General features: G+C 32.4%; 2 protein-coding genes across 3 annotated transcripts in view; one reads left to right on the forward strand and one right to left on the reverse strand.

The window, feature by feature from the left end:
• LOC125067627 (elongation factor-like GTPase 1) overlaps positions 1-24,611 on the reverse strand; it is a 102,666-nt gene that overhangs the window by 7,895 nt on the left and 70,160 nt on the right. The window lies entirely within an intron of this gene.
• Positions 10,246-22,875, forward strand: LOC125067629 (protein giant-lens). The gene is made up of 4 exons (XM_047676323.1): positions 10,246-10,515; positions 20,334-20,458; positions 21,031-21,298; positions 21,648-22,875. The coding sequence occupies exons 1-4, from the start codon at positions 10,324-10,326 to the stop codon at positions 21,894-21,896; spliced, it is 834 nt and encodes a 277-aa protein (XP_047532279.1). The 5' UTR covers positions 10,246-10,323; the 3' UTR covers positions 21,897-22,875.

Genomic DNA, 24,611 nt, shown 5'->3' on the forward strand with positions numbered 1-24,611 from the left:
CGAATATCCTCAAGATCAGATCGGATTTTGTTTTTATGTTATTCGTTATCGTGACGGGAAACGATCGACGGGAAGGGAGAAAAACGTAATGGTCCGCTTTTTACCGTCGGCTCGTCGGTGACAAATTGCATGCGATTCGAGTTTCCGATTTGACGGAATCGACTAGTTCTTGACGTCATCGTCACATCGACATTAGCACGTCTTTCATGCTTTTAAAATCATTCGCGTAAGGTAGACTTAGATATAGTCCTGCGCTTAAAGCAATCAATAACAATAAAATCGAAAAATTGTAAATTATCCATCAATGTATCATTTTACAATTCGTACGGTGACGTCATACAATTACGACCGTGTAAAGCATCAATAACGTTATCAAATATTAAAGAATGCACAATATTTTAAGACTAGCGAAGGAAGCGGGTCTCGTTACTAACATCCGTTGTACTTACGTGCACGACTAAGAACTTATTTCCTGTAACATCTGGTGATGCCCTTAATTTAAGATGTGTTTGGTGCTCAAAGTTAGAGTATGAGAAGTGTTGCTTTGTCAATTTCTCATGTACGTTCAACATTAAAATGCTTGCGGGATATTTTGTACATTTTTTTAGTTTGTTTTGCATTCAACTATATGAATTAACAATCTATATTTCATATTATAAATATACGAATATATCTGTCTGTCTGTCTGTTTTACGGCCAGACCACAGAACCGAATTAGATAATGTTTTATATGAAGCAAGCTTGAACCCCAAGGATGGACACAGGTCACTTTCTTATACCTCACATCTGACGATACACCCCTATAACGCGAGGGACGCCGCGGGCGAGACCGTGTTATGTGTATATAATTAGGTAAAGACAGGTCCTAAGCAGGTCCTAAGCATTCGAATAGTTACTGGACTGTTTTTCAATCTAAAAGTCGTTTAATTATAGATCATATTTGTATCCGCGTGAAGACAGGACGGGTAACTAATTTATCAATAACATGGAAATTGGAATTAAAATTCAAAAAAAGGAAACATACAAATTAATATTATATATTATTCTATTTTATTTTATTAATTTAAGGAACGAATCGTTTAGAAAAGCTGTTAGAAGAATTATTATTAAATTGCCAATATAATAACGCTTAACAACAACATAAACTATAAGGCTAGAAAACTAACAAAATACGCAATAAGTAATTAATAAGTAATAGATACATTTGTTTTAACAGTCAAGATAAACTTGTCACACACATATCTAAGGACAATATGCACACATCTATATAATGCTATGTATATACGAGCATTTAGGCTTGAATAACGATATTCGATTGCGACATGACGGAAATTCTAATATTTTCCCGGTTTAGACCACAATTATCGTCCATGGTGAAAGTAAATTGCGGCATAAACAAGTACGCTCGCGAATACATTAAATATTTTAATTCGATTTTTCACACAACTATTAGGTAATAAAGTGCAACCGATAAATTAACGGGAGCTTTCGTTGACATTTCTTGTTTATAATCAAACGAACTAATTAAATATATATACAATTAGAATGCTATCTTTTTTCAGCTGGTTCAGTGGTAGCAACTTAATCTTAATACAAGGGGGTTCAACCCCGGGCAAGCACCACAGAGTGCTTATTTTTGTGTTTATATTCAAAGTAATTAGGATATCTGTTAAAATCGTAATATTCGTCTGATTAAAATCCACAAGTATGTCAACGTATTGCAGGACTCATTGGAGTACAAACACTAAAGTAGGGTTACATAGGATACTATCTCATGTCATATTTTTGCAATGGTATTATTATTAAATTATATTATAGCTACTTCAAATTAGCAAATCAACGTTACGATAATGAATATAATTTTGATAAAATCGTTTCAATTATTGCATTTTCGTATCTATTTATAAATGACCTAATAATTTTATTTATACATCGAATTGTGGTATACATGAGGCGTGCAGCTGAATCCATTTGATTAGATCCAATTATTGTTCTATTTCGGGAATCGATGGCGCCCGATCAGGCTCTAGAGGTCGCACGTGGGTTGACGTGATCTTGCACGTGGATGTTACGATCAATTAATGTTATATGGAAATAATACAAGAAATATATTTTAGTGGGTATCATTAATATATATATATATAATTATGAAAACTAGTTTTATAAATGATTTAACAATGATTCCATCAGATTAACATTTACATATGTATGTAAATAATATGTATTTCTATAGATAATAATAAAAATCAGTAGGTACTGCCGGTTTTGAAAAAATCAATAACAGACATAGTTATAATATAAAGGTACATAAGGGTAACCTTCACTCTAAATCTGCAAGCACAGACTTAAGACATGAGTTTAAACAGATTTTACAGATAAGGCACAGGGTATCTAAGGTATTCTAGTGTGAGTCCATTATCGCGAAGCGGTAGAGGGAAGACGCCAAAGGAGACGAGATAAGTAAACTATGATATTTCCTCCCTACTCTTCTTCTCCTTACCATAGAGGGGCCGAGCTCCAAGAGGAGTTCAATATGTTCTCCGTACTCCAAGACATCCTCTAGGCCTTAAAGACCTTCTCAAGGCAGGCAAGTCATCGTGGTGTCGACGGGGTGTCGTAGGGTGTGTAGTCGTCGTACGTAAGCGATCCTATGGCCCACTAAATCAGAGAGGGTCCCCTGGTTTTTATAGATAGTTTGGCACCACTGTTTGTGAAAATTAAAAAAATTGTAACATCATATGATTACGATTTGAACTCTACCGTAGTATTTATTAATCTCATAGAAGATCTTGTAACGTTGACGTTAGATAAATAATAAATCCTTATGTCAATGGCGGAGAGCATCTCGCATTGTTATATATCGCAAACAATTGCAATACACTTTGTCAACGAGAGGTCGTGGTTTTAATTTAAAAGATACATGATATAAATATTTGTACTAAAAATAAGGTGATATACTTTTTAATCATATACTTATTACGCCTGTTAATATTCTGATTGGAGTTCTGAAGACATTTCCAATTTAACATATATTATTTTCTAATTAAGGTATTTCAATTGGATCAGATTCAAATACATTTAGTTTATTAGTTAATAAATAGGAGAAAAAATATTTTGATTGCCACCCAAAATATATAAGAAAAATCTACACAATAAATTATATCTCAAAATAAGATGACATAGATGTAAAGAATTGCTCGTTTTCTGGCCTTGGTACTAAAAACGTAATACTGCTTTTTTGTTTAATTCTAGCATTAGCACTTAAACCGATACTTTTGTTTTTATCCAAGTGTGTGACCAGACACAGTAACAATTAACTTATTTTGATTTTTTGTTTGTCTGATTGCGACTGTCTTGTCTCGTGTCTGTGCGTACACTACACGTGCGCCTTTATACACGGTTCTATATTAAAGGATCTGACTGCTCTCTTATAACACCCAATCGGATCTACGCTTCCTCATTATTTTGTTACATTTAAAATGTAAAAAGAATTAATTCGGTAATAAATATTCCAAAATTTATAATTAGGTAATTTATATATATTAAAATAAATAATTTATAAAAGTTCTCTTGCAAAGAAAAAAGGGCGGATACTAAAAAATAAGTATAAATATATTTGATGATAATATTTAAATCAATCATTGATTAAAATTTTCCACTAAATTATAAATTAGGATAATAATAAGATGAATCTGTGCAGTAATTATTTTATATTTTATATTTTTTATTAATATTTATAATTCCTATTCGTTAATGTCTATCTGAATTTAACACTAATTTTGAATTGGGCTTTGAGTCCTTGTTTGAGCGTTTGTAGTTGTTTGGTTGTGTTTGGTCGTGGAAAACCGTAATAAGTACATATTTCGTACGAAAAATTGTATTTTTTTATTTTTATTTCTTAAGAGAATTTATTACTCAATATTTTGTCAAATATTAACTTTTTATATATAGAAAACTAATCACGTTAAATCAGCATTATAAAAGATTATTCTATAACAATTGTATAATCGTCTACTTCATGTCCTGTGAGACCCGTCGCGTGTGTTCGGTGATTATTATTTTAGTGCGAGTCGAAACAAGCCATTATGAAGTTTTCTAACGACTGCAACATAAATGAGTGTAGTTTTCGTCATTAGCATCTTTTCGTATCGCGTGATAATATTGCGTGAACATCAAGATAGTGACATCAGACACAGTGTGGCGTTGGATTATTCAGGTTAAAGTTGCTATCATATACTTAAACATTCGCAGTCAAATTACAAAGAACATTGTAACGGATCACGTAAAAATAATTATTTAACGTTCCTTATATATGTAGGTTATTTTTAATTAAATCACATTCATTGTTTGTGCAAAGTATACTAACGGTTCAGAAAACCAACCTAATCCTAGAGGCTATACCTAAAAAGAAACGGCGAAAGAAATTCAGCAAGATTTTATATATAATAATACATCTTGATTCAAGATTTTTTGCTAAATATGATTGTTACAATATTCTTGATATGTACGTTAATTCTTTAAAAATGAACAGTTAACTAATAAAACATAGATACAATTTATAAAAAAAAAACAATATATTTTCAGTATTATCATTATCTATAAAAACCTCTTTACATACCTATATATATACAGATTTGTAGTAAATTATGAAAAAATAGACATAAATATGTACATTTTATTCGTAAATATATCGATAGTCCCGACTAATCAACAAATGAAAGTGATAAAACAAAAAAAAATGAAGTTATATTATCTGTTAAACTTGTTAACGTCGTCTAAGTTATTTGGAAGAATGGGTCGCACCGGATATGTCACTTCCCAGTAAAGAACAATACAATCTTAATACGACGGAATACCTTACAAAAGGTTTGAGTGCGCGTGCCAATGGATTCGTCAGTTTCTCACCCGATGGGGTGCGGAAAAAATGCTGACCACTTGAGTCTGAAGTGCGCCATTGTTTAGTCCACTATCGGGACAATGCACTCAGTTTTGAGAGCTCTTCCTTTCTTATCTACTATACACAGAGTTAGTAGATTATAAACATTTTAAATAATAAACAAAAAAACCTCGATTCACCTTCCTATTGAAACGTTGCGGGTAATATTTATTTTTTTACCTTCATATTAGAATTATCCCAAGATCGATGTTATGTTTTATATTATATTTAAAACTTTTATAGCTGATAATTTAATAAAATGTAAATAAATTTGATAAAATTATTTTGATCTTTCTAAAATTTTATTAATAATGAAGCAAAAATGATACCAAAACAAGAAGAACATGACACGTCTGTAGAGATGTTTTTATTATTAAAAAAATAATCCAATTTTTTTTTTATTTTATGTGCTAAACTGACACGGAATTAATGTAACGCTCGATAAAACAACAGTTATTATCGCACAAGATTTATAAAGCAAGAAAAAAAATCAGATTCCATTTTAATCCGTAAACATTTGTAGCGAATCTGTCATAAAAAATACAATTCCGTAACATATATATTCGTTCTGTTAAACTTATGAGATATTTAAATTTCAGCATCTGTTAGCTCTAGTTTACACCGGCATCTGTTTATTCAATCAGGAATTCCTTTCAAGCTAAACATATGCATAAACACGGAGGGCACTCGAAAATTTTATTACCTACCTTCTAATTTTAATGCATGTCTAAAATGTTAAAACGATTGACTAAGTATAATTATAATGTTCGCTAATGTTCAGCTTCCTGTTTTATAAAAGTCTTTCCTTTGTAATAGTTATGTTAATATTAAGACTTTTTTCGTTTGGACATTCATTATGGAAATACATATTGATTAATGATATGGCCCAGTGGTGAGAATCGTTGAACATTTCGGGTTCAAGTCCGGTAAGCACCATTGAATATTTATGTGCTTAATTTGATTTTATATCATCTCGTGCTTGTTGGAATAAAATTTAGCTGTAGCTCATTAGTGGAAAGTTTGCTTTATTTTAGTCTTTACGCAAATTCTATGCCCATAAATTTAGGCAATGTACACACTGTCGTAAACGAACTTTTTAAAGAATAATTTGGAAGTTTTTCCGGCTGGCCGTCTGCCTAACGAGTCTCCTTGAAAAGCTTTTATTAAAAGTTCCCCGCCACGATAAGGGTGGTTGAGGCGCTTACGTGCTCGATTGACGGGTGCGCTTAACGAAATTCCCTTAGTCGGTTCTTTCGACACCCACGGGTTGTGATGAGGTCGTTCTACTCAAGTAATCGAATGGGGATATAATGAAGAATGGAATTGGAAGTGCTTTGATCAATGTATATAAATTGTTTGGAACTATACCGCCTAATGATATGAATGAAAGAAATGCTGAAAAATCTATGAGCGTTATATGTATCTTTACCTACATAGTATAAAACAAACTCGCTTACTGCTGTTTGTAAAATTAAACAACGGATTTTGATGCGGTTTTTTTCAATACATAGATTGATTCAAGAGGAAGGTTTATATGTTTAATATAATATGCACAATAAAGTAGAGAACATTGATAATTTTAGAGGTTTATTAAGTCATGTCGTAGGTAAATAAACATATTTTTTTGAGCTTACATTGAAATCGCTGACTGAACCCTACGAGGTAGATTAAAATTATGCACTACAGTATTATACACCTTAAAAAGATATTCAAAAGAGTCTGCAATCGTATATGTCTATCTCTTAGGGATAACACACAATAACAATTTCCTATCCTTTACGTTTTACGAGAAATAATGGCTTATTTTCCAACATATTACGGATTTATAACGCAGGGACATAGCGGTTTGTATTGTCTTATGACAAAAAAGCTGTGAACGTGTAAGACACTCTTTAGTATATTTAGTACCAGCATTGCACCCGTGCGGGTCCCTAGTTAGTAATAAATTGTAAAATAGTAAACAGATATTGAGAATCATTTCATAACTCGGTAAATCTTACAGCTCAGATCTTGGGTTCACATATGAGATGGTAACACAAGATACAAGCTTAAGAGTATTATGAAAAATCTATCGTGTGTTGTGAAAAAGAAAGATGATTTCTAGCTCTACCTCGATAATAAGGTTCCGCCCAGTTAACTTTTTAGAATAAAATTGCTTTTACACAGTAATGTTATATAGATATTGACGTATGTATTTTTAATATATATATATATAAATAAAAAATGAAAATAAATATTGGACAACATCACATACATTACTCTGATCCCAATGTAAGTAGCTAAAGCACTTGTGTTATGGAAATCAGAAGTAACGACGGTACCACAAACACCCAGACCCAAGACAACATAGAAAACTAATGAACTTTTTCTACATCGACTCGGCCGGGAATCGAACCCGGGACCTCAGAGTGGCGTACCCATGAAAACCGGTGTACACACTACTCGACCACGGAGGTCGTCAAATATATATATATTTAAATAACGGCACTTTACTGAAAACGAAAATGTAAGTATAGTAAGTTATCAGGTAAATTGTTTATCCCATAATCTTTTTAAAAGTAGAATTGAAAGTAAAATTTAAATAAATTGTAATTTTCCTATATATGTATATCAGGTTATCTTCTACGAATCTAAGAGGCATCGAGGTACCTGCCCCGGGCGGTTATTTAAATGGGCGCCAAATTTGTAATAATTTTTGAAAAAAAAAACAAGTTACTATATCAATGTAAAACTAATAACATGGATAAAGAGTATGAATTAATTGATTTTTTTTTTTTCAAATACATTGTATTTAAATCCGCAAGGGAACGGTCATGTCAAGTTTGGGCCCCGGCTTGAAAGTTCTTAGATCCGGGGCTATATGTTACGTTATTCAAATAAACTAACCTATATTGTAATTTAAAAGTGAAAATTAATCTAAATAAAGCGTTACATTTTTTTATATTCGTTACAAATTAGTTAATTACCTAAAATATTCATACGCTAAGTATACGGGATATTTAAATAATTATCCAATTGACGTTACAAAATCACAGCGTCCTACGCATTTATATTACTAAAATAGCTTTACAACAAAAAAAGTAGAATTTACAACTATTTAAATTAGATATGAGTAAGCTTACACATCCTGTATAATATCAATATTAAAACATTTTTGTTAGTCTCATAGTGTTTTTTTCTATAAAATCGATTTTAATAAAAATTGACGGAGAAATAATTTAGAACTCGATGGATATCGACTTAGAATCGAAATACTGTCAGACGATGTTTTCGACAAATAACAGTTTGAATAGATGATTAGCAGTCAATATGAGTATTTGTTACACGTGTGACCTTAAAGTTTAACATTTTATCTTTTTAAAAATCCACGTGGAAGAAATCGAAGATAAATAAATATAAAGCAAGAAAATCACAGTTCACATTATCCTGATTCGCTTGAAAATTGATATTTTATGATAACTTTGAATATCGTATACGTACACAATAGGTCACCTTTTAATTTTATTTGCAAACATGTGTAAGATATAGATAACGTATAATTGATCCAGTACCTACGCTTTTTCTACTCACGAGTTTTTTATTTACATCCACGTTCCGTTTTTTTCGTTGCTTTATAAATAAAGAATAAACTAAATAACGGACAATTTTGTCAAAATTTCAATCCCAATAAAACCTGCCTTTGCATTCGTAAAGAAAAAAAAAACATGTGACCACGTGCCATGGTACATACATTCAAAGATATAGCCATGGTGCCTAAGAACGGGGTCGCTCAGCAGAAATGGCATAATAAGCTATACTTTATCTATCTTTATACTGGACAATATTTTTCAAAGCGATACATTTTCTATGTTAGCTTAACGAACAAATACGTATACCTAACTCTATCTCACGGATTATTGATTAATTATGATATCCGAACCAAATATAAAAATAATTCTCATGATTTACGTTTTATCTCGCAGTTTTGGAACTTCTTCGTTCACACGTACATTGACATTTCCAATATGTATTATGTTCTGAGAACAAGACACGTATACCAGTAGGTATACATAGTACTATGGCGACTGTCCACTCATTCATAAGAAGCGGTTCATTCATGCGAGCGCGCGGACACTGAATGGGAGCGAGAGAGACAGAAGATCACATAAGGTCGCGTTCACTAGCCTATAGAAAGGACCAGGCGATCTGTTATTACAACGGAACATAAATGAAGCGAGGCAGACAACATATCGATACGATAGTACAATACAATGGAGATTTCTTTCTCTTTTTAGCATGTATTCATAAAGGGATCGAGTATACAGTCTATGGTAGAGTTACATTGACAATTTACAATTCTCATGAATGGTTCTTGTTCTGCGAAATAACTTTTGAAACAATTGAAGGTGCTGTGTTTGTAAAGCTATTTACGAGAACGACTTAAGGTGGTCGAGTGGGATTATCGGATGTTCATTGTTTCTTGAGTGCAGTTGTAAAATTATTTTTATTTCATATAAAAGAAAAAATATCAGCCATTATTTTAATAATGTTATTGACTCTTAATATAGCACGTTTAAAAGTATATTTCCAATCCAAGGTATAAGACAAGATATTTTTTAATTACATTTAAAGTACCAACGTTTTAAGGGGGCATAAAGTTATTTATTGTAACATTTCTTTAAGTGTTAACTTAAAATCAATATAAACGTATCTTTATACCCGAGCAACAAGATTGTGTAAAAAAAACATCGTCGGTAGGAAGTCAACCCGAGCGCGACGCAACATTCTTGATCTATGGAACATTCCGAGACTATTAAATACACAGCCGATTTCCTGATTCTATTAAAAATTAACATATTTTAATAATGACTTTCTAGTATCATAAATATAAAATCTATGCCTACTTTTGTTATTAATTATTTTTTTATGAAATGGAAAAATTAATCTGAGGACATCACAAAAAGTTCTCATCGGAAATTAGCACAAACATAAAACGTTCCAAATGTATTATTTTATATATTTCTAGGTAGGTTACATTAATGTATATCGAAAATTATTTTAGATTCATACTTTCCCACAGTACGTGCTTTACTATATTTTAAAACTACACAGAAATGCAAAACATATTTTTATTAAATTATAAATAAATAAAACGAAATATTATAATTTACTGAAAATACGATTTAAAATTATAAATATGAGTAACAAAATGTTAAAGCTTACGTTTAAAAGCCTCCAAAGTATCAAGGTGTTCCGATCGTCGTCGGAGGTGGTTTTACCGGGCGCGTAGGCCAAGTGGTACCTGCCTCGGCGCGCCCGTCGTCAGTCCGAGCTTGCCCGACCCGCAAACTACTCGCACGGCTCGCTCGACGTTCACGAATATCGACAAGTGTGACAGTGACTCGAACATGCAAGTGATAGCTACACTACTCTTTGCGAGCGTTTTGGCCGGCGTCCGAGCCGTCATCCGGACGCCTCTTGAGGCGTTTAGGCCTTCCGGAGAGATCCACATCCGAAGGCCGGACAAACTACCACTTCTCCCGCACAGACGGACCCTTTTACAGCCGAAAAGTGGACTCAAGATTCTGTATCAAACCGGAGTGAGTATCCCTTACGATTAATTTCCCCTCGATCGTTTCGATTTACGAAATCGAGTTTAATTTATATTTCAATAAACTAGCTTCTTATAGATCAGCGTGGAAAGTTGTATTCTTTGCATTTGCGGTATTGAAATAGTACCTTGAGTTTTTCGTTTCGTAACTTGCATTATTTCGACCTAATTCTGTAGTTATTAATTACGAAATGGTTATTATGCATATACCTAAAGTGGCTTTTCCTCGATTAACACTAGTTAATTTGCCACAACGGAAGTAATGTTTTAACTCTTATGCTTTCCGATATCTTAACGTAACGATCGGGGCCGGTTAATATCGCGTAAAATATAATTAATAATATTAAATAGCTATGTCTAAATACTTGTGGAAATCTTAAGATCGTAGCCGACTCACTGCGTTTTAAGTCTCAAAGTAGAATTTGCTAATTTATCGTATGTAATAATGTCAGAATCGTTATACATCTCGATAGAAATATTGGCGCGAAAAGTCGACGCTATGGTTACATTCGTTGAATTAATTATTTCTTACGTACCGGTAAGACAATATAATTATTCGATTCATCTAATTAGTAGTACGTGTGGTTTGACATATTATCTCATAAGGCATAGCAAGTGTGTAATAAGTCGTGACCATCGTCACGAAGCAATACGAAGCGTTTAAATAAAAGAATTGGTATGTGTACGAAGTCTCATTTAATATCGAATTCTGCTAAATTGATTTGCAACTTGTAATTCTAAATAATTCGTCGTCTGCATTACAAGTGAACATTAAATAATAATTATTTTTTAATTTATCGTAAGCAGAAAGAAAAAATATGTTTCGAACATACTAATCCAACCATACAATTATTGTTAAAATATATATAGCTTGAGTTTATAGTTTGAGTTACGATTAAAATTTGTTATTAGATTTATTCTTGTAAGACTTTTTCTATAGAATCCCTAAACCTTCTTACCCGGAACCCATTTACTAAAAAACTCTCGGAATCCCTTTCGAGACGTAGGAAATATTTCGAATTTTTCCTTGAATGTTTTTCCTGAACCTTGTGTTTCACATCTAAGATGATCTAGCGAGAAGATATTAGTCACGTGTTAATCGTTCCACGAAGGGAACCACCCAGTAATTAGCCCAATTAAATTCAAAAATACCGACACTTATACGCGCTACAGTGACTAATAAATGCGAGTAGGAAATCAACGATATAGTTTTAAAACAATTAAACCTACATCATCAAAACAACAGTACAAAATTAGGCGTCAATTTCTTCGGAGAAACTTATATCAGCGGTCTTGTGAAACAATTATGTACGAGACTTAAAAAAAAAAAATAGAAGTTACGGATGTCAAGTTTTGTCAGTCATATATTAAAAATAAAGTTAATCATATTATTATGCCTAATTTTAAAGTCGATTCATGAAGATAATCGCTTCAACCTAGGTATATAATTACGTCCATACAATAATAGTTCTTAAAGTATACGTTGAAAATATTTTAAAATGTTCTGTAAGTCGAATGCCATAAAAGTGAAAATGCCGTGTGTTTTGAATGCATTTAAATATTAAATTATAATATAGTAGATGTTGCACGGCTGCGTAGGAGCATGCGTAACACTGGTAGCGGCAGGTGTTCATTCACTCATTCTTATCTTGACAGCTTCGATGACTTACGTTCGAGGCTTCGTCCCGGACAGTGTGCGCTATTTGGTTGAAAAAAAAAAAAATGTTTTTCTCTCTTTATGTCACTGGCTTTAAGCTTATTCGTAACGGTAACCGTTTCTTTAGCCGTACGTCTTAAGGAATGGAATTTAAAAGCTATCTTGTCGGTTATTCATAATTCTTTTATGCGAGAATAATCTTGACAGATACGTCGTGAAGCCAATTCGTGTAGTTCGAAAAATAAACTTAGTATAATAATTACAATTAGTTAAATTATTTCATTCTTAACTTGAACGGATATTGCAACAATGGTGAAGGAATATCTGTTGTCTGTTTCGAGTGGCGGTACTTGCGATCCAAAGAATGGATGAACCAAAAGACCGACACAAATAAACAAAAGATCTTTCTTGAATGACAAAACCGCAGGAGGGTGCTGGTCAATGATCATCTGCTTCACCTCATAAAGAACTCCTCATACAAAACCGGGAACAATTGAAAATGATTAAATTGTGAAGTCATTATAGCGAATTCAAAGAACTGAATAGTTTTTATTTTTTGTCAAACACTAAGAAATGTACCGTGACAGCGTGTCTTCTGTGCCACGATAACACTATACCATAAATCAGCTTCATTTACTTATTTCTTATTTCCAAACTAGCATAAGTTATAGAAACTCTTTCGTATTCATTTATGGATGGATTCTTACTATTTATAACTAATAAAAACAAACTATTAGAGTCTACACTTTAATCTTTAATGTGAAAAACTTTGTAAAAAAATATGAAATGCAAAAGGCAAAAGTAATCACGTGGTCAGTTAACATAATTCTGTTTCCAAATATCGTATTTGTAAAGAAATCCTCATCAAATTAATTGTGAAATTGTCGAAATAAATTTTCCTTTTATTTATTCCTAACTATCCAATACCCTTACACTATTCCATATTCAAGCTGAAATATATCATATCTTCTAATACATATTCTTCATAATCGTTATATGTTAAAAAATATGTACATAATCACGTTGATGTTATCCCCACTTGTCAGCCGATGCAAAATGATTAGACGAACGGATAGGAATAAATGATAGGATAAAGTCACACCTCAGTGTCACTCTTGACAGTTTCAATAGAATAATGACCATGCAATTTGACTAGTATGATTTATTGCCTGTGAGATTTGCAGTTGCCTAGATCAATGATGAACCTATATACAGAAATCGGGACGACCAATTTAATTGACCTATATTATACCCAGTGGAGCTATTTTTAGTTCCTATTTTGATTCAAGCTTTAATATATTTAAGTTATTGCTGACCGATAAAATTTAAGCGGATATTAAAAGCAAAGAATCGGTAATCGCATCAATCATGATTAGTTTAGATACAACGTCGAGTTAAAATGCTCACTTTGGATATTACTTACAAAATATAGGTTTGTATAACATCAGTTAAATTATTTGATGATAACATATTTCTTACAACGTCACTTAGATTATATAGGAAGGAATCATAGGATTTACTGTTTGACTTTGACGTTTGAATATCGTATGAGAAGAAAACCAAAAGGAAATAACGGGTAAACCAGCTAGACTGGAACAAAATAATAAAATTCAAATATTTAGCAAAATATATATTACTGTAAATGCAAGTCCAAGAAATTAGAATTACAAAACCAATAGGTGTTGATAAAGTAGGAAATCTTAAGTACCTACTGACTATTATTTAAAATAAATATAGCCTGTATTCCAATAAGTTATTGATAGAAAATATAGCTTTAAATTCAACGATTCCCATTACGACAGAATCGTATCCAACAACTCATACAGTAAACAGAAAAATTGAACAAGCAAGGAATACTTACACACTTCCACGACTGTAGAAAAATTTAGCATGATACGTAATAGAACCCGTGATCGTTGATGGAGAGCAAGAACTAAATCCAATTTCATTACCTACGACATTGTAGATTGACAAGTTTATTGTTGTAATATACAAACGCCCTAAAAAAATGATATCCATCAAAGACTGACAGATCCGATTGAACCAATGAAATGGGTAAGTAATGAGTTAATTAACGCTTCTCCACGGTTAGGTCGGACAAATAGCGTGACTGTAGACACGAGTCAATACAGTGAATGTAAAAAGTGACCTCGACAGGGAATCGAGTCAACAACGTCACTGGTAAAGACGGGACTACAATGTTTGGAATGCTGTCCGAATTTAGTGACAACGTAGTACGTATATATATTATATTATCGATAGAATTCACACGATAGATACACACTGAGTTTCACTACATTTATAAATTTATAGAAAAAATATTTCTCATTTTATTCAAAGATTTTATCATTATTCAATTGTTACGTACGTGTATCGCAAGGGTCATTACGAGTATTTGTTACATTTCTGAAATTAAAGGTTTTGTGACAAAACTGCTAACGTAGGGAAGAAGTAATTAAGTTTGTCGTTTTTGACATTGAGTTTCAATGAAATTCATTCAGTTTACTAAAGTGACAAACGTATAATATTTCAATGAAATATATCATTGGAATTTGAAATAAGGCTTAAAATATGATACATAATAAGATACTTGATTTACAGACATAATATATATATAAATAACAGATACAGGGCTTTATGTAACGGTTTATTTAGGAAACGTAAATATCTTATACACGGTTCCATTCAATCTTTGTGGACGACGCATTAGAATTTTATTAAGAAAAAAAAAACATCCAAAAACGAAAAACACCCGAACAGTCAAAGCTGCACCTGCGTTACGCGACAAAAAACCTAAATACGATGCGCTTTTTATTCTTTATTTCTCTCAAACGTTTAAAAATAAACAATGCTTGACTTAGTGATCTAGAAGTGGCTTTAATTTTTGATAAATTTAATATCGATATATGTATAGAAAGGTATTCTATAACATATTCGCCAAATAGCAGTAGGTATTCAGTATTGTTGTGTTCCGGCTTAACATAACGTCTTAGGTTCCAAGGTTGGTGGCGCATTGGCGATGTAAGGTATGGTTTATGATTTTTACAACACCAATGTCTATGGGCGGTGGTGACTACTTACCATCAGGTTGCCCATTTGCACGTCCGTCAAATTCTATCATAAGAAAAAAAAAATTATAGAGCTATAATAAAGGTCAATTCTGTAAGATAAATCCAAGTTCTTTTAAAGACAATTTTATTCAAATTAAAAAAAATAACAACTTGCGAATGTAGTTTTTTATGATACGGGAATTAAAGTACAAGTTTGATAGACTAAGCGGTAACTTTGTATTTTTATTTAGACAAGCTATACACGTTTAAGATAAGGGAAATACCGGAAGGACGAAATAAATAATCTTCTTAAATAACTCAGACGGAGTTGCAGTAAACATCTTGTATTAAACTAAAAACGTTTACCATACATCGAGATCCCCTTCAAGACACTTGAGCGTCTTGGTAGAATGTCAAAAGGACACGTGCGTCGTGAATAGGTCCGGATGGAAGGGCGACAATAGACACAAGATGTGCCCTACTGTTATACGGGGCTATGTTTAGAGGCTTTGATATTGAAATGCTTGAGTACGATTACGTGCGAAGTTATATGTTACATAAGCTGGATACGAAAATATACATAAACTGTATTTAAATTGTTGCAATTGTACGATTATGCAAATTTTAATATATATTCATATTATAAATGCGAAAGTAACCCTGTATGTCTGTGTGATGCTATCACAGCTGAACCAATGAACCAAAGTTGATGAAATTTGGTACGAAGAAAGCTTGAGTCACAAGGACGGACTTAGGCTACTTCAAGACCTTCTTCAAGATGGTAAAGTTCTAGATTATTCGTATGCAAGGACTTGAAGGATTTTTATTACAAAATGAATTCGGTATTATAATATAAACAGATAAAGATTTCAAAAAACAAATGTGATTAATTCATTTATTCGAATGAAGCAAAACATTTTCATCGTCTAAAATAATAAAGCGTAACACACTGGAAAAATCAATTGTAATTTGAGTCACGCTGTAGTAACAACGTATCACAAAATATAATCAAAGTACATATCATAAGTGTCATTGGACACATGTCTCAACAATGGAGCCATATACGGCGACTCAATTAGTCTGCGCGTACGCAATGCATTCGGCGATGCTTCCGGCAAGCGTTGATGTCTTTTAGAGCACTACTGAATACTATATAGGACTACGGCCCAAGTATTACATTGGCGGGTCGAATCTGTTGATTTGAACATGTTTGATAAAATTATATAAGGTGTTAAGATTCCGTTATGTGTACATTTATGAATTGTTTTTATACGTATAACGTGGAACGTACTAGATTGTTTTAAATGAAACTCAACATGTTTGAAAATAAATTGCTTAAAATACTTCATATTAATGTACATTTTATTACATATTATTAGACTCCCGAGAGTCGAAAGATTTTACATTTAAAATTTACTATCATCATAAGTTGTTTGCCCTTATAATACAAATAGTTTTTCTCAAATATAATTTTCTATTTCTTGTGATAGAAATCCTATAAATATCTCTCAAACCGTCCAGGTTTTTTTTTTCGTTCTTGCACATCGATAGCTTTGCAACGTTCTTGCAATATGACTATGCCTTCTCTCAGTATTTCAAACGATAACACGATAATAATTTACTCTTTAGCTTCTCATTTAATATTACAAAAAAAAAAACATTGAAGGTAACTCCACACATCAGAGGTTATTAAAGTATAATTAAAATTAAACAAAATACGCATTGGTTGTCGTTTGACAACGTGTGACATGACGTGTCTCTTCAATTCAATTTTTAAGCGACACCATAATATAACAGCAAGAAAATTATATTAAAAATGTTCATCAACTAAATACGTTTCTTTGTTTATTTTTATGTCTATGTATGTATGAAATAAGTAAATATAAAAATGTTCTACAGGCTGTTGAAGTAAATCGAACGTTATTCGAATTATAAAACCGAATAAATAATTAACAGCATCATCGCGAGAAAAACATAACATTTACAACTTAATAGATATTTTAAATAAGCATAATCTTAAACAACCGTAAAGAAATTATCAATAATAAACTAATTTCACTTAGTTCCTGTTTTCGTACGAATTATGTTTTATTAAAGGCTGACTTCCTTTGAGCTGTAATGATATTCTTTCCCAAAAAAAACTAAGCCCACCATTTAAAAGGATATAAAATAATTTTAAAATACAACAGCAACGGCAAATGTTTAAACGGGACGGATGTAGAACGAAACGCCGAAAGCTTTGAGCTAATTACAGTTATAATAAATAATATAAATTTGTAGCCTCTGGCGAGTCGTTATTACCCGGATTGGTAATTTGTTTGTAGCTACCTGTGTTCCCGGTACAACGTACGAATCGAATTTATATATACATGCTATAATCGTTCTTATTGCGATGCTTATATGAACTATTGTATACTGACCGATTTAAATCTATGTCGTGTGGGATTATAGTCATCTTACAACGCATACTGTAATTAAAACGGCTAATTGGAGTAATATAATTTATGTACTACAATTTCGCGTGGGTCATAAGATATTAATTTACTCTTCTAGTTATATAGTACCTACATGTAAATTAAGTTCAAATTAACTTTAAACGCTAAGAGATATCTAGGGAGCATTTAGAATAAAGAATATTTTATTGCACTTAAGAATACTATAAAATAATAAACAGACCTTTATTAATTTTATGAGTGGTATTAAATGTTCTCAAAAGAAAATGACTTAATATTAAATATAACGAAAGTCGAGATATATTAATAAATAGGTAGGTAGTTATGAATGATTAAATTATAATCATTGCAATTACGTATCTCAATTTGGTCGTATTAAAACTTTTAAAACTTCACTGAATTGTTTTTGATAACATATTCGGGTATAGTTTACTTCTATTTTATAATTTTTAAAATAAAAAAAATAACAATTTTTCAAATCGTATGCATTTAAATATTTGTATGACGGTTTCGTAACGTACATACAATTGTTTGTGAATATAAGACTAAAAAGAAATAGCAGAGGCGTGTGCCCACATCGTAGGGCTAGGCGTACTTGGAAGGTTGTGGAAGGTCGCTCGGGCACAGATTATTTCATTAGAGTGGGCGCGGCACGCCACCTGTTCACACCGGATGCCTCGCCCCGCGACCCCCCCATCTGCCTCCACGAGAGAAACACGTTCATCTCCATTCCCATTACAATCAAAATTACGTCCTATTCCATTAAGTGTAAGTACCATTTCATTTTAAACGTTGCCTAAATATAGGCTTTTAAGATTGTCAATTTGATGGCAAGATTAGTCTTACAATGAATAGCTCTACCGTATTGTGTCTTATTCTTACACACTTAAGGTCAATATTCAATATGGCAATGACTTAATTTTCAGCTGTAGAAAAGGACGAAAATGAAACGTCCCCTAAAACCGTCGCCCCCGGCCGCCGGTCAAGTCTTGGACTTTCAAAAAATTACATCCGACGAACTTAAAAATAATGTACAATTGGTTAGTCGTGTGGAAATCGGTATATTTTATTCATAGGGGTAAATTAGACACGCGATATCAATTTAACATGTTGATAGTAGTATTTATTTAATTAAGTCCCGTACGCTTTTTTAATTTAAATAAAACCTGGATGAAACTGGTCAAGAGTAGCTTTTATAAATCTGTCTGTTCATATACAATAATAAAATCACGACTAAAATTCAAACTTATATTTAATAATATATTTCGATTAATACTCTGAAAACGAATTCTACTAATAATGAATTTTATTTAACATTATGTATTGTATAAAATTTCAAATTCAAACAATGCCATTATAGTTAGTATAGTTTGCTTGCCTCATTAAAAATTCTGTGATGTCGAGAAATTTTCTTCTTGCGCCATTAGCATTCAAGATGAGCTCGGGACTACTTTAAACAAAATCTTTAAGAAGTAAGTCAACAACCCGTGCATTGTGTACAATCCACACAGGAATTTTTTGTTTGCTACACAAAAGGGCTATATCCGGCTTTTGAAAGATCCATCCGAGGCCGTTTCCGCGAAATCTATCGCAATACATAAGAAACGGGAAGTGTATCCGGAACTACGAAAAGCAGGAACGTAATTCGCGCCTCTGTTGTTATAGGGCTGTCGGTAAAATGTCTTACGTTAACCTTTACGATATTATAATTATTAATGTACCTATAAATTTGTTTTTATACGAACAAATAAAAAGTATTTATTGTTCTCTTTACAAATATTTGATTTATTATATTATTAGTTTATCATAAATTTCGATTAATAAAACAAAATAACAGTGCGATTAAATGTGTGCCAATAAAATTTTGATTTTATTTTTGAATATGTCCGGTAGAACTAGCCCTGAGAAGCATTTGCGTTGAAAAAATATTCCCACCGTCAACAGGTTGTCGAATGGCATGTCTTCCGGTCGGAAGTAGGCCTAAGACCGATGGTCCTTCGCCACAAAAAAAACTGAATGGATTCAAAGCGCACATGTCCCTACATTGTTGTGCCCAGCGAATCATAATGATTAACATCTTTCGGACGTCGTTATAATGATCTCCCGTAATCCACTTCTGTTTTCTTCCTTCACAAACGGCGGCAGGTGCGAACGACTTTCGACAAACACATTTCGTATTTCCCACGCTGCATACGAAGATATTTCTTTTATAGGAATACGTTCGACTTTGTAATTCTCGCCATGCAAAACTTTACGGCCGCACGGATTTGCGAATCTTTCAATGGACACTCATTGATGTGTGCTGAATTCGTAAGGCACCAATCACTTTTTATACGCGTGTCAATATTGAGAATTTCTACGTACAAAAATTTGTGCATTGTTTAGTTTACTATCGTATGTATGATTCGCTTGTCGTATATAAGGATGTTATGTCACGAACTGCGAAATATTGATGTACACATAGATTGACTTAGTAACGTCAGAGGCGTTATTGATAATGATACGTTGTTGAATTAGATCTTAAATATAAAAAAAAAAACAATTTTAATTTAAAATTAAAACGTATCATATGATACGTGTTTTATAATCAATTATTTGTTAGTGTTACATGAACGTTTTATTAATCATTTTTTTTCTTAATTTCCAGATATCCGAAGAGGATCTACCCGACTGCAGAGCGAGGCAGGTGTGCAGTAAAGTAGATTTATACGATTCAGCACAGCCGTGGATTGAGAGGAAGTGTCGTTGCCTGGGACACAGGCCTTGTTCTAGGTAACAAAACTTTTTAATACTAACTTTACATAAATATATATTAACGTGAATAATGTAAATAATAATAATAATATCAACAAAAGATGAAAGGCTTAGAATTAGCGACTCTTTCGTAATATTACAAAATCTTGTTTAACTCGTGTGGGGCGTTTTCCGAAGGTTACTTTCCATATGTTGTTAATAAGAATTGATCATAAGAAACGTAGGAGTATCATCCTTAGGCTCAATGCTACGGATGGCTCTCGTGGGTAGATAACGGTGTCACATTAAATACTTTGTTATTTCATTTCCATTAACCGGTTGTTACATATACTTGAATAAAATATAAATAGTTACTACGATAACATCGTGCCTACGTCAATATGGATTCTTGTTATTATATAAACACACCATATTTAGTTTTCTGCATATTTTACGTAGTACAAATACTAGTATGTAGATACTTAAATTATATTTTAAATTACTAAATATCTCCATATAATCCAAGACTGTTTGAACTCATAAAATAATCATTGTAATGTATTATTTTAATGTAGTAATTGATTAATTTAATATTTTATTTCTTATTCCAGTGATCTATCCGATGACGACAATCACACGTTAGCCGATAAAACAACGCTTTATAAAACGTGTGAACCAGTGAAGCGTTTGCCTAAATGTCGTTACTTTAAAGACGCGGCTTGGATCATATACTCCTTCCCCGACAGTAACGCCACTCAGCAAATTGTTAATTGTCACTGTCCGAAGAACTCCGTTACGTATCTTTTGAAGAAATTGCCATACACGACACCTAGCGGAGAGCAAGGGAACCAGTACCAGTTTGCGTGTTCGCCACAAAGTGTAAGTATTAACGTAGTTTCGCTTTGTGCCACTTGGTGGCGCTACTGACTGAATTTTAATCGGTATAATTTTGAATAATGTTATGACTTACTATAAATACTAACTTAGTTTATGTTAAAATCCAATTTTAATAACTTCTCAGATAACAGTATAACATAAAAGTGCAAGATAAAATAAACACAAAAACAGCTGACGATCCAGTGAAAATAACTTCATTACATGTTTTTAAAGATTGCTACGATATAATATTTTAATTGAAAAAACGATATTCAAGTCATAACAGTATAACACATATTATTATTAATGTAAGTTCGAGATATAAATAATAATTAAATATTTTCATTTACAGAGGTTAAGGTGTTCAAGGAAAGAGCCATGCAAGTTATTCAGCGCGAGGCGCCGACACGAGCAGATAGACGAGGTTAACGCAAACACGATCTGCCAGTGCCCAAGGGATCACACTTGTCCGAAGCACCACACGGAACCGGGAGTACTACCAGGCGTAACGTACGTAGCCGAGGACATCCGCACGTACCACGGCTACTGCATGCCCGAGCCACCGCCCGACACGTATAGATTCGTCGGCGACAAAGACTGAAAACGAATATAGAAACCCTTGATAGCAATTGTGATCGCTTGCTGTGCATTCCAAACGTACACTGGCTTTCGAATATTAGGCAGCTTCTATGATTTGCTCATTACCTGTTTAGTACAAAAAAGTAATAATTATATTAGGACATCAAAAATAACTCATCTATAATAGTTCAAAGATATCTCGCGAACGATGATAGTATTCGATATATCTAAGTGATACTGATTTAATGTCAAAACTCTTTATTCGTTGAAATATTTAAATAATTATTTAAGATATTTAATCGCGAGGTTTTTTTTTTCATCGCTTCGAAATCATGTTTGTAGTAAATAGTGCGAATAAAGAGAGTTGGCGGTAAATACTTGTATATAATTCGCGTAACTGTAGTGCTTGATATTACTTATTGTTTCTGTTATATTTGTAAATATAAATAGTAGTTAATTAAGTATCATTCCAAACGTTTAGTTTAAATTATTTTTTCATATATTAATTATTTACTTGCCATACTTACTTAGTTGTTGCGTTTTTATTTTGTGAGTCTTTTTTGACTTACGATTTGTTCCGAGTCTTCCATTCCAGTCATGAAGACATTTTATGTTCATTGTTTTGTTTGTTTATTGTATAATAGTTTTTATACGATAATGTTCGTTCGAGAGCCATATTTTAAGTATACATTAAGTAATTTGCAAAACATGTGATTTTAAAGATACTTTTATTATTTTTAAAAGATGGACCGGCGAATCTTTTTTTTTAAAAATTGTTGAACGTAAATGGATTGACAATATGAACGATGTGAACTTTAGATATTTGGCTTCCATACGTTTATATCGCGTTGAGATGAGATCACAAACAGAAGTCATATTATGTGTATGTATGTAAATATGAAAATGTTGTTGTTTGTAAAATCATACCGATTTGACGGTAGGTCTTCCTTATTTGTTTCATGTATAGGTTTAAAATAAGTTAAATTATTGACAGAAAATGAATAAATGTTTCCAAATTACCATTATTTTTATTCGATCCTCCAATTTATATTAAAAAAATAAAAAGTATTTAAAATAAAAAAGTACTTTTAAGTTTTACCAATAAAATGTACATACCTATACAAAAACATAAATACATACCTACATAAAGATACAAAAACAAAGATGTATAAAGATATACACACAATAATATAGTACAGGGGAATGGCCTTGTTTTTATTTATCACGGTATTCACAATATATTCATAGTATTACATTGATAACCAGTAATGTATAGCGATGTACATATCCTTTTCAATATTCTACTTCTACTTATTTGGACTGATTATTTTCTACGTTTCTACAAACCAATAAACTTTGTTAACGTCTTGCACCAAGTAAATGCTTTAAGAAGAAATTAAAGGAATTTAGCATGTCAGGCTAGTAAGCGTGACAGAAAGCTTCTGAGATGGGCTCTAAATATGTATTAGCCTATTTTTATAATTCCAAGCTAAAACACGTTTTTTTAATTCAAATTTTGAGAAAGATTGCATTGATAACCAGTAATGTAACGTCAGTAGGATCTCTTATAGAAATATAATAAATATAAAAATATATTATATATTATGTCAAGTATGCCTGTATACGTATAGTACATATCATCCTATGGATGATGTATAGGATAAATGCCTGTCTGTTTTAAAAGTATGGCCGTGCAAGCTACTGTACTTTTATTGGATAGGCCCGGAATTTAAACTCTAGGCTTCGGAATTGTTAGCGTTTTATACCAGCCACTAAACTTATAAATATTTTATTATAGATATATTAATGTTACGTATAGTAGAGGCAGTATAGTTGTACAGATCGGGAACAATATTTAAGAAATAGGATCGATGGTAAATCGATTTCGCAACGCTCCCACGAGTCGAGACTCAAATAAATCTTCGTAAACGGGGAGAGGTTTGAGGCCATAAACAACTTACCTACTCGAATTGCAGTCTGATTCCCATAGGAAAGGTAACTCGGACAGTAATGTACTGACCACAGTCTTGAGGTTAGGTATATGAGGCATGTTGGTAATAAGAGACTGGGTTATTGGAAAATAGGAACAGATGTAACAGTGAGCCTCGATGGTTCCTCATACAATTGAACCACAATCATTTTCCGATAACGGAATGAATGGGTTTTATTTCATTGTTGCTCTTTTATTTTGTTTCATTTAATTGACGTATGTAGGTACATTACAAGACAACAGTTTAACAAACTGTGTATTGATAGAATCGGTCATTTATCCCGTTGACTTTTATTAAATACTAGTTTTCACCTGCGGTTTCGTCCGTGTATCGGGGTGTGGGGGGGCTGGCTATGTAAGGTGTGTCGTAGGGTTTATGCATAATAAAAAAGTAACCTAAATCCTTCGCTCGGGTTCAAGCTTGCTTTATACCGAATTTCATAAAATTATAATAATATAGACATTAATGATTTTAGATAAATAAAATATTTATGAATACTACCGGAAACTCTCGCAGTTCAACTGTAATAAATAATTGACTAACTGAAAATATTTTTGGAGATTAAGCTAGAATTTAAATTTTACTTGGTGGTAGGGCTTTGTTCAAGCCCGTCTGGGTAGGTACCACCCGCTCATCAGATGATCCGCCAAACAGCAGTATTCAGTATTGTTGTGTTCCGGTTTGAAGGGTGAGTGAGCCAGTCTAACTACAGGCACAAAGGACGTAACATCTTGGTTCCCAAGGTT

Source organism: Vanessa atalanta, chromosome 12 (genome assembly GCF_905147765.1).
Source record: "Vanessa atalanta chromosome 12, ilVanAtal1.2, whole genome shotgun sequence".
NCBI lineage: Eukaryota > Metazoa > Arthropoda > Insecta > Lepidoptera > Nymphalidae > Vanessa > Vanessa atalanta.

What these genes read in the sequence shown, in the direction of transcription:
- LOC125067629 (XM_047676323.1), top strand. Translation starts at nt 10,324, where the DNA reads ATGCAAGTGATAGCTACACTACTCTTTGCGAGCGTTTTGGCCGGCGTC. An exon ending in AGATTCTGTATCAAACCGGA is followed by an intron (nt 10,516 to 20,333) that starts GTGAGTATCCCT and finishes CTTAATTTCCAG; the next exon opens with ATATCCGAAGAGGATCTACC. An exon ending in TTGCGTGTTCGCCACAAAGT is followed by an intron (nt 21,299 to 21,647) that starts GTAAGTATTAAC and finishes TTTCATTTACAG; the next exon opens with AGGTTAAGGTGTTCAAGGAA.